The sequence below is a fragment of the Salarias fasciatus genome, chromosome 1 (genome assembly GCF_902148845.1).
Source record: "Salarias fasciatus chromosome 1, fSalaFa1.1, whole genome shotgun sequence".
Taxonomy (NCBI): Eukaryota; Metazoa; Chordata; class Actinopteri; order Blenniiformes; family Blenniidae; genus Salarias; species Salarias fasciatus.
Window position 1 is genome coordinate 29773324 of NC_043745.1, and position 15420 is coordinate 29788743.

A 15420-nucleotide genomic window follows, 5' to 3' on the forward strand; every position below is an offset into this window, starting at 1 on the left:
TGGGTGATCCTTTTTTTTTTTTTTTTTAATACAAATAGAGAAATATATTTCTTCCTAATGTACAAAAGAAACAAAAAGCTAGTTTATTGCTTTCTCTCATGCTGTGTATTCTAGTAACACATATGATGGACCGCAGAAAAAATTTAAATCAGTTCAAGAAAACATTTTGAAATTCCAGAAAAATATTTCTACATGCAGTCAAACATACCACAAACTTTACAAACAACTGAAAATTAGCTTTAACAGCTAAACATGCAGTTATCAGTGACAGTGTTTGTGTTATGAGCCGTAGTCTTACCATCCCATGCATCAAACATGTCTGTAATGAAGTAGTCTATGAAAGAAATCTGGGACTTTGGGATGCTACATGTGTTTCTGTCAAACACAGGCATAACCACCGGTAGACCTTGTCTCTTCTCCTCATCCGTCTGTGACAGGGACAAGAGCACAATTCAGCAGGATAACCACAAAAAACATGACTTTTAGAAAAAAATGCTGTTTGCACATGGAGATGGATTTAACAGACAGGAATGTGTTGTTTCTGTCTAATTACCTGTGCAAAATACTCCTCTGAGATGCGCCCGGCCCATTCTATACAGAGCTCCTGAGGCCTGCATGGGTTGGAGATGTCTGCACACTTAATCAGCATCCGCTTGACAAGGATGCGATTTTCAGGGGATGTGAGAATGCTTTTGACAGATTCTTCGTCACTGTTACCCTAATGAAGAAAAAGAAACACTCAGTATCAACCGCTCCTTATAAAAGTCACCAAAATACCAGAATTTACAATTAATCAAGCTTACAAGTTTACAAAATATCTACTCTTGTTCATTATAAGCTACAGTTGTATGGAACGGGTCAAGAAGGCTGCAGGACATCACGTGATTTGTGACCTGCTTTATGTTTTAATATTAAATTCACTGGCTATGCGAAGAGGAAGTACAGGCCGTCTCTGCCGAGTAACAATGAGTTTGGTTTTATTGTATATCAGGGGGTCTGCTTTGCCTTTATGACCAAAAGAGATGTTTTCATTGCTTTCCACCAAATAAATGTCATCTGGAGCCGCAGGACATATCTGACCTTCAAACGGAGGCAACACAGTTCAGAAAGCTCTACATTGCTATACGTACAAAAACAGTTCATTTGGGTTGCATATACGTCGTTCCATTACTCTGTAAGACTCATTTAAATTTTTAGATGTTTTGACGTTTCTTGCTATGCTTAGGAGCTCCACCTTTAGTCATTTGACATTCAGTTATTTTAACCGTTTTAGCCGCGTCTAAGAGACTTTAGCTATTATTTTATCCGTTAAAGCTACTTAGGCTATTTTAGATATTTTAGCTGCAGCCACCTCAGTTCATCCACATTTTTATCCTTTTTAGGAAAAAAAGAATCAGCCAGGAGCTACGATGATGGGACAAAAAGAGGCATACATTTGTGACTTCGAAGTGGCAGGTTGCACTCCTCTTCTAGATCTAAAAGTTAACATTACTGGTACAAAATACGCACATCTGTGCCACAAAGACCACTTATCCACCTATATAGAAACCAGATGATTCACTCAACCTACCCGACAGCACGATTTCTACCTCAAACAAAAGCGCTTTGAGCATTAAATCTTTTATTAGTGTTGTCCCTGCCTTTTAAAAGCAAGACAACTTTTAAGTGTCTGTGTTGAGCATTCCACACAGGGATGAGAAAGATGGTACCGAGTTGTAAAATTCTCTCCCCACAAAGCTATCTGTACCCAGGCAGCAACAAGCAGCAAGTCCCCTGATCTCCAATCATCATGACTTAATCTACCGCCGTACATCGACAGGACGTGATTCTGTGGCGACCGAGGTGTGGTCAGTCTCCGCCTGCCCCCTTTTCCACTGGAATGCTAATATCACAACTACACTTTCTACACAGACGCGAAACATGCGGCCATTGACGGGAGACTCGGCGTCGCCTTGAACCTCACCCCATTTTCCTCCAGAGCAGCCAGAGGCTTGTTGATGCTGTTGACAAATTTGTTGACGTGTTCAAAGTGTTTGGTCATCTCTGTGGCGAGGACCATATCGATGATGGCCTGCCGTAATGTTCGATATTCATTCCTGGAAAGAGACGGGGATAAATGGAAATCACAAGGGCCGGAAGAGGGAGGGAGGGCAGAGGAAGAGAAAACAAGAGAGAGAGAGAGAGAGAGAGAGAGGGTGAGATGACAGAGTGGCAGATAGCATGGAAAACCGTGTGAACGCTTTTCTCCCCCTGTCTACGGTGACAGCGGTCATGAATGGAGGCTTTGTCCACCTTCCCCCTCAGAGGGGACCAGCACATGAGAGCTATTCTGTTTTGGGAACTCAAATCACATTACCGCCCTGCTGGTATAAATACACAGACAAACACACAAACGTACACGCAGACGTACAAATCTCTATGGAATGTTGCTCTGATTCCATTTTGGTGAATAAATCTAAATTCAGCAGTGCGCGAAGTTCCGGTAATTCACCCACCTTTCAATGTTTTTGAAGATGTTGCACTTATCATCCCTGGTGGTGATCTGGAAGGCCAGCGCCGCGTGGTGACTCTCCAGCACCGCGGTGTCGTTGTAGAGGATGGCCAGCTCACTTCCTGCATTGCACAGGAAGCTGTTGGTGCGGCCTGGGTGGTCCACGTCGTGCACCGTGGCAGCAATCAGGGCAGCCACCTCATCAGTGGGATCCAAACTTTGCTGTTGACCAAAAAAAACAATAAGTTAAAATTCTAGAAACATAAAAATGAACAACAGCTTGTCACTTAACAGTCCAGTTACTCCAAATCTAGGTCTCGTGCAATGTCCTGACCACTCAACCAGAAGCTCCCAAATCTTTAAAATACTTCCTCATTTTCAAATTAATTTCCACGTAACAGACACACTGACCCGTCTGCGGAGTTCCAGGGATTCATTAACCTTGGATGATGTAACTTCACAGTTCACCGGCTAAGCCAATGAGAGATCACTCCAGTCAGATCAGAAATAGATGGTTTGGTAATCGGCTTAACCAGTGCGTGCCCTCAACCGCTTACTGAGCCACTGACACACTTGGGCAAAACCATGGCTTTCGAGGATGAAGTCGGCCTGGATGGGACACTTAACACCCAAGAATGTCTGGAGAGAGACGTGTGCCCCATAAAGAATTCCTACTTTTGGATTCTGTGAGGGGTTTGGATTCACAGAAAAGTAACAATGATTTCTTATGCACCTACTAACCATCAGATGCTTTATTGCTTTATTGCTTTATCTCCAATCAAACATGCATTTCCCTTTCTCTATTCTTACTGTACATCCTCGAGAGAGACTGGTTAATCATTCATAAACACACTCAACAAAATAGAGAATTCAGAGTCACCAATTAACCTGAAAAGCATATCTTTGGACTGTGGGAGGAACCAGAGAAGCTGGTGGAAACCTACACAGGCACAGTGAGAATATACTTCAAACAGAAAAACACCTGGCCCAGAGCCAAATGTAGGCATCCTGCCACGAACGAAAGGTGCAACACATCCCCAAAAGAGAATATGCATCAGAAAAAGGGTAATCTGTTCACATTTGTTTAAATTAAGTGTTTCAAACACGCAACTCCTGCGACTAAAACTAGTGGGTTGAAATCAGCATGTGGGGTGACTATACAAAGTGCAAAAAAGACAAATAAGATGTTACCTTTTTTTTTTTTTTTTTTTTTTTAAGAAAAGCAACTTCTGCTCCTAATCTGTATTGTTTACCGCTTCAGCAAGAACAGCAGCCATATTGATTCAGACACAAAACTGAACAGCAGATGAACGTCAAACGCAGGACTGAATGTTAACAGAGTAGCTCTGGCGTCACAGCGATGCTGTGATAGTGAAGATTGTGAAAACGCGCTGAAGATTGCAGAAAGCCCTGCTTCCAACCAGCTTTCACTAACGTGATTATAAGGAGAAACACCGCTGCTGATAAGATTTCAGACTGCAAGATGTTTTGTTACAGAATTTCAGGTAGTTCGAAATAACTTTAAAAGAGCGTGAAATGTGAAAACTTTCAGGATACACCGGGTTTAAGGGGAAATTTCACAGTTGTTGGTGTGATATGACTTTGCTGGTCTGGCCCAGCTGAAAACAAATTGGGCTGCATGTGGTTTAAATCATTCATGCATCCAAAAACAACTTTATCGCTCATTACTAATTTACCTTGACCCTCTCCTTGCAGAGGAAATAGGCTGTTGCGTGCAGGACATCGGCCGCATGTGTGGAGTTGTGGTAGGAGTTGCTGGAGTGGTAGTTGGCTTCGATCACTTGCAGCCAGGAGCGCAGCGTGGCTTCGGGGCAGTTCAGGAACTCGCAGACCCCAAAGCGGGAGAAGATCTTCAGGCCCAAGTAGGTCAAAGGCCTGCAGACAGACGCGTACGGACCGTCACCACATGTTCTCTGTGCAGATTAAGAAGGACACACGTCTCCTGATGACACACAGCCGTGCTGCCGCCTCACCGTTTTATGGTTGCAGCCTCCAAGTTGAAGATGTCGAAATCCCACGAGTCCTCATTCTCCATGGTTTGGGCAATCCGAGGGGGGATGTCGTTTAATGATAAAGGAGTCGTCAGGTGACTGGGGATGTGGTGAGGTTCTGAGGGCAAAAGGGAAAGAAAGGGGGTTTTCACAGAAAGAAAGATCTCAAAGATGTGCCGGATGCTACCTCTGGAAAGTTTAGATAAAACTCTCAAACCATACCAACTCATTTAATGCCAGACCTGCAGTGTGCTTGATGTGAACTCACGTTTTGTGGAAAAGATGTATTCATTTCCTGACAATCTGCGTAAACCATCCTGTCAACAAGAAAGAAAGATTCAGATACAGAGCAAGTAATGGGAACGTGTAATAAACTCAATGCAAGCACACAGTTACTGGATCCATGATTCACTGTCTCTGCAACAGCAAAATTAGGAGTTAAGTTTGGTCTTAAGACTTCTTTCATATAAAAAAAAAAAATGCAAGGGCCTCATTTAAAAGAGGAACCATTTGTGGCTTTAAGGTTTAATTGTCTGGCTGAGAAACTTACTCTTGCACCAGACCTGACATAAAAGTCCTCTCTGCTAAATTAAGCCACGAGGAGCACAAACACAGGCATCAGGTTGGGCTTTAAGGAAACTTGGGTGAGACCAGTTCATGTTTCTGTGACTTGAACATCACCATCACAAGCATTTCAGTGAGTCACAAATGACAGATCGGATTTAGACACAAGTCGAGGGAGACGGGGAGGGGAGACGAGGGTGGGCTAAAATCACTGAACCACAGCTCCAGTGTAAATACCAAGTGTTTCATTTCAAAAGGTTTATTTATCAATGAGGTGCAAGAATCAACTACACAGGCTCATGTTTTAGTTCACTGCGCAATATACAGAGAATAACTAAACCTAAGATATTAGCCGTGGTGATTAACAGTCTATTTAGATTTACGATTATTGATAAAACAAAAGGGCTGTTTACAACAATATCACTATCAATATCAGGATCACAAAAATATAAAGAAAATTATTAAAAATTCAATCACTTCAGGCTTTAACTACAACCATTTTTTGCCACGACTCAGTTTTGAAAGCCTTATCTAATGGTTCTCCTCAAAGAGGAAGACACCCAAGAGTCACTTAATTTAACACATTTCTACTTCCAGTAATGACATATTACAACAACTGCAGCAGAAATTCATCATTCACACAAGTAAAGTATGGTTTTGGCTGAAATTTAAAAGTTATCTTAATTGTGTGCTTGTACTGCAGCACTGAACTGGACAACAGAGATTCTCATATTCTGAATCTCTTTTGTATATTATGTTAAACAGTGAAATAAAAGAGGGACTAAAACAGAGAAACAAGTCATAATCGAATGCAGCCCAACTCAAAAAGTCAGTCAAAAGCACAACCTCAAAAAACGGCTAAATCACTTTGAATCTCAATATTGTTTTGAGTAAATTGGGTCGTTGATTTTGAAAGGGCAAGATTTAAAGCAAAGCTACTGGGTCACATTGTGGTGCGAATGTACCTAATAAAGTGAGCAGCGAGTCTATATTGAGTGTCAGCGAGTACATGGGTGTGTGTCACAGACTGAAATGTTTACTTCACAAGTGAAAAAGGAAAAGGAGACTGGCTCATCTTTGACCCCAGCATTGTCTCATGGTGGCGCTGCCTCTGTACACACCAGCTATTTTAAGACCTTCTACCCCAGAAAGATGACAGCTCCTCTCTTAATGTTCACAGGGTCTCCTGAGTTCAGCCGCGGCGCCCCGTCACCGAAACTAACAGAAAGCCACCGCCAAGAATGTAACAATCGTCTGAACTAGGACAGAGACTTCGTGGCTCTGTGGTCCCGTCAGCCTCGATCATTTATGCAGAACGAGCGTCTCCGGCGAGGGAGCAACACCTCTGTGCTGCTGCGCTTCCACCGCGTACATGTATAAGTAAAGCCATGCTTATTCATCTGATCCAAAGAACAGGATGTTTCCAGGCATGTGGAGTGGAGAGGAAAAGGTTCATGTGAGTGTGACTCTTACCAGAGAGAGAGAGAGAGAGAGAGAGGAGAGGGAACTAAACAGGGGTGGGGGGAGAAAGAAAGGGTGGGGTGGGCTTTCCTCTCCAGCCTACAGGAGCACAAAGGACAATCTAACACTTCCTCTGGGGTTGTTGCCAAGACTGCCAACTTGGCACTCTTTCTACTTCTGTTCTTCACCAGCGCTGTCTGTTAATCTCACCCTCCGTCTCTTCCTCCCTCCCCCGAATATGAACAGAGAAAAGCTAAAGCACACGCACGCGAGGACACACCGGGCTGCGTCTCTCCGATGCTTTGATACTCGCGCCTTATCATATGGAGCCGATTCATGCATAACGGAAGGAAGGTGTTTGGGTGTTTCAGGCTGTTTGAAGGACCTTTGTGCTGTGAAGGATCGGCTGCTTACCGTCATCAGCCCTCCCACGAGGTCGTTGGTGTGGGGATCTTCATCCTTGGTGCCCAGCTGTGGCGAGTAGAGCTCAGTGGTCCTCAGGATCTCCAGTACCCGGTCCAAGGCTTCCGCCACAGGCATAGGACTGCTTTCTTGCGCTGCGTTGATGATGTTGATTACCTGTACAATTAAAAGAAAGAAAATAGATTATCATTTGAAGTAGTAGCAGTGGGAATGCATGAGCCAAAGACATAAATAACAGATGATCTTCACCGGACCAGAATAAAATTTCTAAAGCAATTAAAACCTAACAAAGCCATGTCACAAGAATAAGAATTAATTTTCTATTAACGGCGGGCTTCAAATGCATACGCATCCGGCCAGTCCCGTTTGATTTGGGTCATTTTAAAGCCTCTGGGTCTGGAAAACAATGTAGACAATGTCACCTGTAGTTTTAGGCAAACACATGCACAAAAGGACACAAAGGTCAGAAATACAATAGTGCCCCTCTGGGGATGTTATATATTTTGTCGGAAGTTTTTTTTTTAATCCCATGAAAAGACTTACAGTGAACTAATATCTTATGTATTTTACCGTTTTGGGAAATATATCATTCTAAGTAGGGCGAAGGCACCTCTCTACCAAAGTGGCCTCAGAACTGGACCAACTTGTTACAAGCAGTACATTTGGTCAGAAATAGTAATTAACTCCTGACATGACAAATCACTCTAAAACCGTGACGTGAACAAAGCCCTCCTCCAGGCAACTGAGCAAGGCCAATGGTTAACCCAAAGCAGGGAGGGTTATAAAACAAATCAAACCGTTGGGTTATCATTAACTTTAACTGAAAACAAAAAATGTTCATGTTGAGGCGTTTAAGAAAATAAAACATCCAGAGCACCAAGAGAAACAGAGTGGAGGGTGAACAAAAAAAAAAGCACATTTTCAGTACAGGAAGGAAGACGAAGACACTCATTTGAATGCTTGCGGAGCTATAAGAAGGCTGGTGCTGCTCTGTTCGATTGTGTATCAACGATGTGCGAACACGGTCGTCCTGGTAGAGCCATAATGAGGAAGCTCTGCCTTCATCTGCAAGCTCAATTTCGCACAAACATGAGAAACATCACGATCAACCTTTTTGGAAAGGTGTGCCGAGCATGGAGGAAAGGCAAGATGAGGAGTCTGCCAACTCGCAGGCTGTTGAGGGGAACTATTTGGCTTCTGCCAGGAGCTAGTGACAGATTTAAGAGCTGTGTGATTTAAGTACACCAGCAATAAAAAGGAATTAGTACATTTTGAATACACATATCTAAAAATCTGCAGGCAGTGGGTGCAAAGATAGCATGAATATTTCTTAAAAGGCCAAAGTGATCTAAAAAGATTGGAAAAAGATCAAAAACACTACAGAAAGTTTTAATCATGCATAATCTCAGTGCAGGTATCAAACTACAAGATTGCAAGATTGGAAAAAAAAAAAGGTCGATTCATTTAAGAAATGAACATTTGGTGTGTAATTATGAAGAAAAGACGAAACCTTGTAGGAGAACTGAATACTTCACCTTGAAAACCAAATCAAAATGGTAAAACATTTACCTCAGGGGTCGGAAACCTTCCGCATAAATGCCACAAATTAAACTACACTGAAAATCAGCCATCACAGATGGAAAGAGCTTTTTGTCTATTGACAAGGACCAATTTTTGTTCTAAAAAAAAAAAAAAAAAAAAATCAACTACAAGCCTCAACTTAAACCCTCTTTGTGGATAACTAGATATTTTTTACCCTAAAATCGAAACAAAAATGTCGCAAAGGGAAAAGACTTGGCTGCAGTCTAAACATGTGGCTGTTGAGATATATGATGCTCATTCAGTAATCCCTGTTGGTCCTCTCCTGGTGCAATATGTTTTGAGAGATTAAAAGTCGTTTAAAAATAAGATCCATAGCTTACCTTGTGAAGCCCCTCTTGTGAAATGATTTCTTTTTTTTTTTTTTTTTTTTTTGGGGGGGGGGGGGGGGGGGCTGATTTTGTGTTTTGCTCTAATTTAATTTACTTTTATCCTGCCGGTGATCATGCCACACTCATTTACAAAGAAATTTTAGATGATCTCTTCATGTTCGAAAGGTTGTCGACATCCGGTTTACACAGTGCGATCCCACCGAGGAAGTGTTGAGCTTTGCGGTGACGGCACATTTTTATTTCATGCTGTTGTTGCGAGTCTCACTGAGAGAAGCTCACCTGCTGCCTCACAGCGAAAGGACGAATATGACAGTCACAGCAAATGCCAGAGTGTATCAGAGCGCTTTGGGTGAAGAGGCTCTTCAAATATCCAAACACTCTTAGCTGAAGTTTATGTCTTTAAAACAAATAAAAGTGGAGTGCTTTGAGCTGAACTCGACAGAAGACCCCTATATTCGCTCTTCAGGTGATGAACCTGAAGGTTGTAGAAGCTCTAACAATAGCCATGCCTGTGGGAGGGTCAGCGTGTGTCACGACACAGGTTGGAGCTAATTACGCAAATACACAGACCGTGGCGGCGGTTCGCTCGCCGCTTTATTCTGCAGAGGACGACGCCTAGAGGGACCGGCTGCACAGTCAAATGATACAGCGGAGGAACTGCGACGTGTCATATGACCCATCCCCAGGGACCTTCTCTGCTTCCGACCGTCTCCTCTCGACATGTGTGCGTGACCTCTGCATCAGTGCTGGCTGCAGCACAAGAAGTGCTCATGGGCACTTGTGGCAGATTTACAATCTAAGAGCTCAGTCAGTCATGGGATGCATAACATAAAGTGCAAAGAACTAATCATATGATGCAGGCTAAGGAGGAAAATTAACCCACCTTAGTGATGGGGGCCTCGATGGTCATGGAGTGTATTCGGGCCATTGACGAGTGTCTCCGCTGTGAGCTCCCTGATTCGGGTGAAAAAAAAAAAAAAGAAAGAAAAGCATCCTGGGTGTCAGAAGTTTGAAAGTTAATTTCACAGGAGGAGTCCAAACAAACACAAACTGCAGTTTCCCCCAAACACTTTCTAATGAGTTTGTTTGTGTGTGTATCCAATTAACACTTGATGCACAACTGGGAAGGTTTCATAAGCTGACAGGAAACGCCCATAGTTTCCATCATCCGCCTGCCCTCACTCTCACCATCGCTCCCCCGGGACGTCGTGGATCTTACGTCGAGAGAGCCTTTCCTCCGGTCTTTGTGCTTACTGGATTGCATGTCTGCGGAGAAGAAAAGACATCACATTACCACACAGGAAAAAAAAAGAAAAAAAAAACAGTTCAGGTGTTCATATCAGGTGAACTGCGTCCTCCACTAGAAGTGGGATCATTCAATCAGTCTGAATTTGTTTAATTTTGGATCTTTATTATACTTAGTGGCTTCATCACTAGTGTAACTCCACATATTGGTTCAGTCGTTTTCATATTTTGCAGGGACGCGATTGAGATATCTTCACCATTGGGTCTTGTTACGATCTAGTTTCTGTCTTCATCTCGACATACATATCCATTACAATTTAAAGATTTCTCAATGATTTTCTCTAAACAGTTCCATAATCCCGTTGTCACTTCCTCTAAACTCCAGAGTTCCTCTATCCTGCAATATGATGTGATATTTTATTAAAAGCGTCGCATATTTGATTAAATGGGTCAATATTTTAAAACTGAAATCTCCCATTCTTTTTAATCTATGAACTGTTTTTCATTTTTTGAGGTTTCATCAGGAAAATTTGGCTAAGTGGAAAAAATGCTTTACTACTGCTTTCACATAGCAAGAAGTGTGAACTGTTCGGCATTGTCATCATTTCCAAAGTTTTTGCAGCTTATTTCCGTAACTGTCATTAAGTTGTGGTTTATTTTAAAGGAACTGGAAGAAATGTGGAGGTTTCCAAATGTGATCGCTTGTCTAAACAAAAAAATAAATAAATAAATGAAAAAATAAAATAAAAATAAAGGTGTGGGGGGGGGGGGGGGGGGGGGGGGGCGTTAAAGCAATTAAAAGTTTGAGTTGACAAGACAAGGTGTGAAAGTACAAATCAACACTTTACCTTTAAATTAACACTCAAGCCAAAAATCTGTCGCTCACTGAATATAAATAAACAAACAGAAAACCTTCATTGCTTCAGTAAACTGATTCAGCATTTCAGTGGATTCAAATAGAAACATTCCAAACTACCCTTACTACACTTCAACGCTCAGTAAAAAGCTCGGCAACTCATAAAGATGAACATTTTCTTACATTTTAGTGTCGCTAATAAATGTATAGTTTGACAGGACAAAATGGTGTGTTCAATGGCCCGACTCATTTAAGACACATTTCTGAAGATTTCACAGCAGCAACATCTAAAACCAAAACCAAACACATCTGTGAGGACTCGAAAGTCACTCAAGTCATGATATAACTGGCCTGATTCATCAGTTCTGGGAAGTGACAAAGCATTTCAGATGAAAAGTGAAACAGAAAAAAATAAATAAATAAAGCAAGTCCGGCTCCCCTCGTGATTTGCCTAGAGATGACAGAAAAAACAAGATTTGCCGAGCATTCGCAACAATGAGCGAGCACTTCACCCACTGCATTAAAGTTCATTTTCAAAGGAATTCAAAAATGTTTTTGTAAAAACAGTCAGAATTAATGAAAAAAAGCTGTGAAAGAAGCAAATGGCTTCGCCAATTTAACAGATTTGGCAGGGCTGTGCCAGAATACAAAAAGCACCATCAACCTTTTGAACCTCTCTAATCATAAGACCTGCAGAGTCAAAGGCTAAAGAGTCAGTGTGAAATGTTCTGAGTCGCAACAACCGAGGCTCACAAACAAACAGCGAGGTTTCAAAATCACTTCTTTTGAGTCAGCCGGTGACGCCAGCACATGGGAGATATGATCCCCGTCTTGTTTGCCTGTCAAAAGCTGAGATATTGAATTTTGAAACTACGTACAGCTGTGAATCGCACTTCCATTTCCACACAACAGGGAACAATAGCTCTGTCTGGACTGGAGAAATCACAAACGTGCAGAACTTTATCAAGGACGCATTTCCCTTTGAGGCTTTTTTTCCTTCTTCTTCTTTCAGTGAGGTAAATCAAGACAAGTCAATCAGTTAGTCTTTTGAAAAAAAAAAAAAAAAAAAAAAAAAAAAAGGATCATGATTAAAGAATAACTTTCTGGCACGGTGTCCTGCATTTGCTGACAGATTTCCAAACTGTCTCAGTTTACACAGCGAAAGTTCCCCGATGTGCCTATCTCCAACGCACTGATATCCAACAAATATTTGGTGCCTGCAAACAATCAGCTAATATTAGAAATGGGAATCGTCCAGATATGTCATCCTGAAAGGGGAAGTCATGCTTCCTAATGACAACCATGATTCTGTGATTCACAGTTTTTTCTGTGGTTTATCACAAGTGACTTCACCCTGGAAAGAATTTTCATTACCAATACTGACAAGGCTAACACCCAGATGTCTTCCATATTGATACAGGAGAAAGTTCTGGGGCCGTTTTTACCTGTCTGGGACTCTGCACTCTGCACCCGTTCGCTGGATTTATCACTCTGCACAAACAGAGAGGAAAAAAGAAAAACATATTGATGCACTTCAGCAATGAATGGGCTTCATTTTGTTACGAATTGCAAGAGCAAGAACTTCTCACCTTATTATTATCATTTAAAGGCCTGTTGATAGACACATAGTGTCTGATTTTTCTGAAAATGACATTAGAAAGCATGAGTAACCTGAAAAAAAAACGCATTGCTCATTCCATATTTAGATCCACAATCTAAAAAAAAAGAAATAAAGAACAACTTGCAATGATTTGCAATTCTCATAAAATTACACATCATTTGCAACAGATCCAAAACAAGATGTCAATGTTGAAAGTGTCTCATTTTGAAATGGGTGGCAGCAGCAGATTTCAAGAAAAGTTGGGACAGATGAAAATTTAAAAAAAAAAAAGAAAAAAAATCTTAAGGAGAATTTTGTAAAGAATTCTGTTGCTTGGGAATAGAGGTTGTTGAGTTGAAGCAAAGCAACCCAATCAAAAGACAGAAGACAGTTCGACGATCCCACCATCTGCAGTATTCAGTATAACCAAACGATTCAGGCAATCTGAAAATCTGTACACATGGGAAAAAGCTGAAGTCCAATATTAGATGCTCGTGATCTTCAGGCCCTCGGGCAGCGCTGCATTAAGAACAGGCAAGATTCTGTCACAGAAACCACCGCATGGGCTCAGGAACACTTTGAGAAACCACTGTCTGAGGAGAACACTTCACAGAGCGAGGGCCACATGCACGTTGAGTTCTATCGAGCAAAGAACAAGTCAATTGTGAAAAACTCAAATAGCACGACTGTCTCATCGGGGGACAAAGTTCCTTTAACAAAATGGGGCAAAATGGGGAAACGGTTCAATTGCATATGTGTGGTAATCTCAAATCTACAGGTTGAAATGTATGTCGAGGTCTTCGGAGATGAACCATAATGCATCCACTGCAACAGCACGGCTCCACACTGGACGAGTCTGGCTGCAGAACTGGATTTACAGTTCAGACCTTCCACCGACAAAAAAAATGAAGTTTACATGTTACTGCTCCATGAAGTAACATGGAGCAGTAACATGCAAATGTTATAACATGCTCCTGTCCCAACTTTTCTGACATGTGGCTTCCACTATTTGGAGTGTAACGTTAAACATCTCACTTTAAACGTGTGACATGAAGCCGACGTACCATAAGGAATGAAGGAAGAGGTGATGAGACTCACTAGAGTCCTGCATTTATTTGGAAGATACTGTTCAGCATCGGCAACCATGTAACATATGTTACTCACCCTCCCTGTCCAAGTACAGGTGTGATCTTCACATTTTGCTGAATGCTGTCTCCATTCTTCTTTTTGGCATAATAAATCCCCTGCCACTCCTGGAAACAAATGAGCCGAGGGCATAAATCATACATATCTATTTAAACAGCGATCACAAATGTAGCGGCAGATTAAAAACAAAAAAACAAAAAACAAATAAAAGTGATGTTCAGAAAATGCGCTTCGCAGGGCAGTGTTTGTGCAACAAGCGAAGTGGGGAGGAGGGTCAAAGCACTTCAGACCGCGGCGACTTGCTTTAATGGCTGGAGGGGAGCGCTCCTGGAGTCCAGCGCTTTTGTTTCATGTCCCCCCCACCTCCAGGCTGCCTCAGCAGCGTTAAAAAGACCCTTCCTGCTGTTTGCCTGTCTGGAACTGACCTTCGCTCTCTGTGTAGTAAGATTACAGCACCGCCATCAAACCGCTGTTTTTATACACATGAAAAAGAGCCGCCGGGCAGGCGATGGCGCGGGCTCACGGCGCACGTGGAGGCACGTGCACGCATGCATGCACACACACAATGGGCGGCAGCCCATAACGTGCGCTGCTTACGAGAGTGATCTGATTGCCAAACAATAGTGTACCATGTAAAATTAATGATATATCAAACCCATATATGGACACGAATAATCCATCACGGGAGGGGAGGTAATTCATTTTATGTGAAAATTAAAACCCTGGATGAACACAAAACAGTGTTCACAGTCTTTATATTGATGAGACAGTTTAATGAAAGCTCATTACCTTTCCTTTCCGTATGCAGGAGTTTATTGTTTCAAGGAGATCAGGCTTATTCTTCTCACTTTTAGGCACTTCTATTATTTCCTTCCCTATTAGCTCGCCTTGTTGGTAGCCCATGATGGACTCATAGGCAGGATTCACATACTGTGGAAGGAGAAGCAACAAGGGCGTTCAGGCAGATTTCAGTCACGGCAAAAATCATTTCTACTGACACACGAATCTCAGCACGCAAAACAAACGATGCACGTTTGTTCCTTTTTTCATGGTAACAACAAAGTGTGTTGGGTAAAGGCTATAACTCATTTCTGAGAGATGAATTCCCAACACCTTATAAGATACCGAAATCAGAGAAAAGGAAAGAATATCACAGAAAACAAGGACGGGAATAAAACGGTCGATCGCACTGACGAAAGTAGAAAGAAAACCCACCTGAATTATTTGATCTTCAGAAGTGATCTCTATGGCCTCTTGGCTTTGTTCTAGAGCTGTGAAAATAGCATTGCCAGCCCTGGTGCGGAGAAACACAGAGAGCAACACCAGAAGCTTTGTTAAAATACGCAACAACAAAAATTTCAGCTGCTCAGGGTTATTTACTCTGGAGCTATTCTCAGTGCCGGAAGGGTAAATAATTGTAAGCAGGATCCAATATGGCATGCTGGAGATGGAGGGATCAACCCCATGTTGGTATATGCTCCCCACCTTCTGCTGAATCGTTTTTCATCTCAGTGTGGGATAAACTCTTACCTCTTCAGACTGACGACATAAAATAACCGAATTCCATTTCACATGATAATTCTCACGCTTTGCATCCAATTTAAGCTGATTCTGGACTTTCTGAGCAATCTCAATCATAAATATTATTGTAATCGCCATCATCTGGGATTCATAAACAACGTAACGCGTTA

At 42.0% G+C, this 15420-nt stretch overlaps 1 protein-coding gene across 1 annotated transcript in view; it reads right to left on the reverse strand.

Moving 5' to 3' along the window:
* pde8a (phosphodiesterase 8A) overlaps window positions 1-15420 on the reverse strand; it is a 44451-nt gene that overhangs the window by 2095 nt on the left and 26936 nt on the right. Inside the window, exons 7-21 of the mRNA XM_030096770.1 lie at window positions 14945-15023; window positions 14519-14659; window positions 13748-13836; window positions 12573-12624; window positions 12429-12474; window positions 10071-10148; window positions 9766-9836; window positions 6943-7107; window positions 4772-4820; window positions 4486-4621; window positions 4189-4387; window positions 2496-2713; window positions 1964-2096; window positions 554-718; window positions 299-428 (exon numbers count right to left, since the gene is read on the reverse strand). Of these exons, the coding sequence (XP_029952630.1) occupies window positions 299-428; window positions 554-718; window positions 1964-2096; window positions 2496-2713; window positions 4189-4387; window positions 4486-4621; window positions 4772-4820; window positions 6943-7107; window positions 9766-9836; window positions 10071-10148; window positions 12429-12474; window positions 12573-12624; window positions 13748-13836; window positions 14519-14659; window positions 14945-15023 (1751 nt within the window). The remainder of the gene's footprint in view (window positions 1-298; window positions 429-553; window positions 719-1963; window positions 2097-2495; window positions 2714-4188; window positions 4388-4485; window positions 4622-4771; window positions 4821-6942; window positions 7108-9765; window positions 9837-10070; window positions 10149-12428; window positions 12475-12572; window positions 12625-13747; window positions 13837-14518; window positions 14660-14944; window positions 15024-15420) is intronic.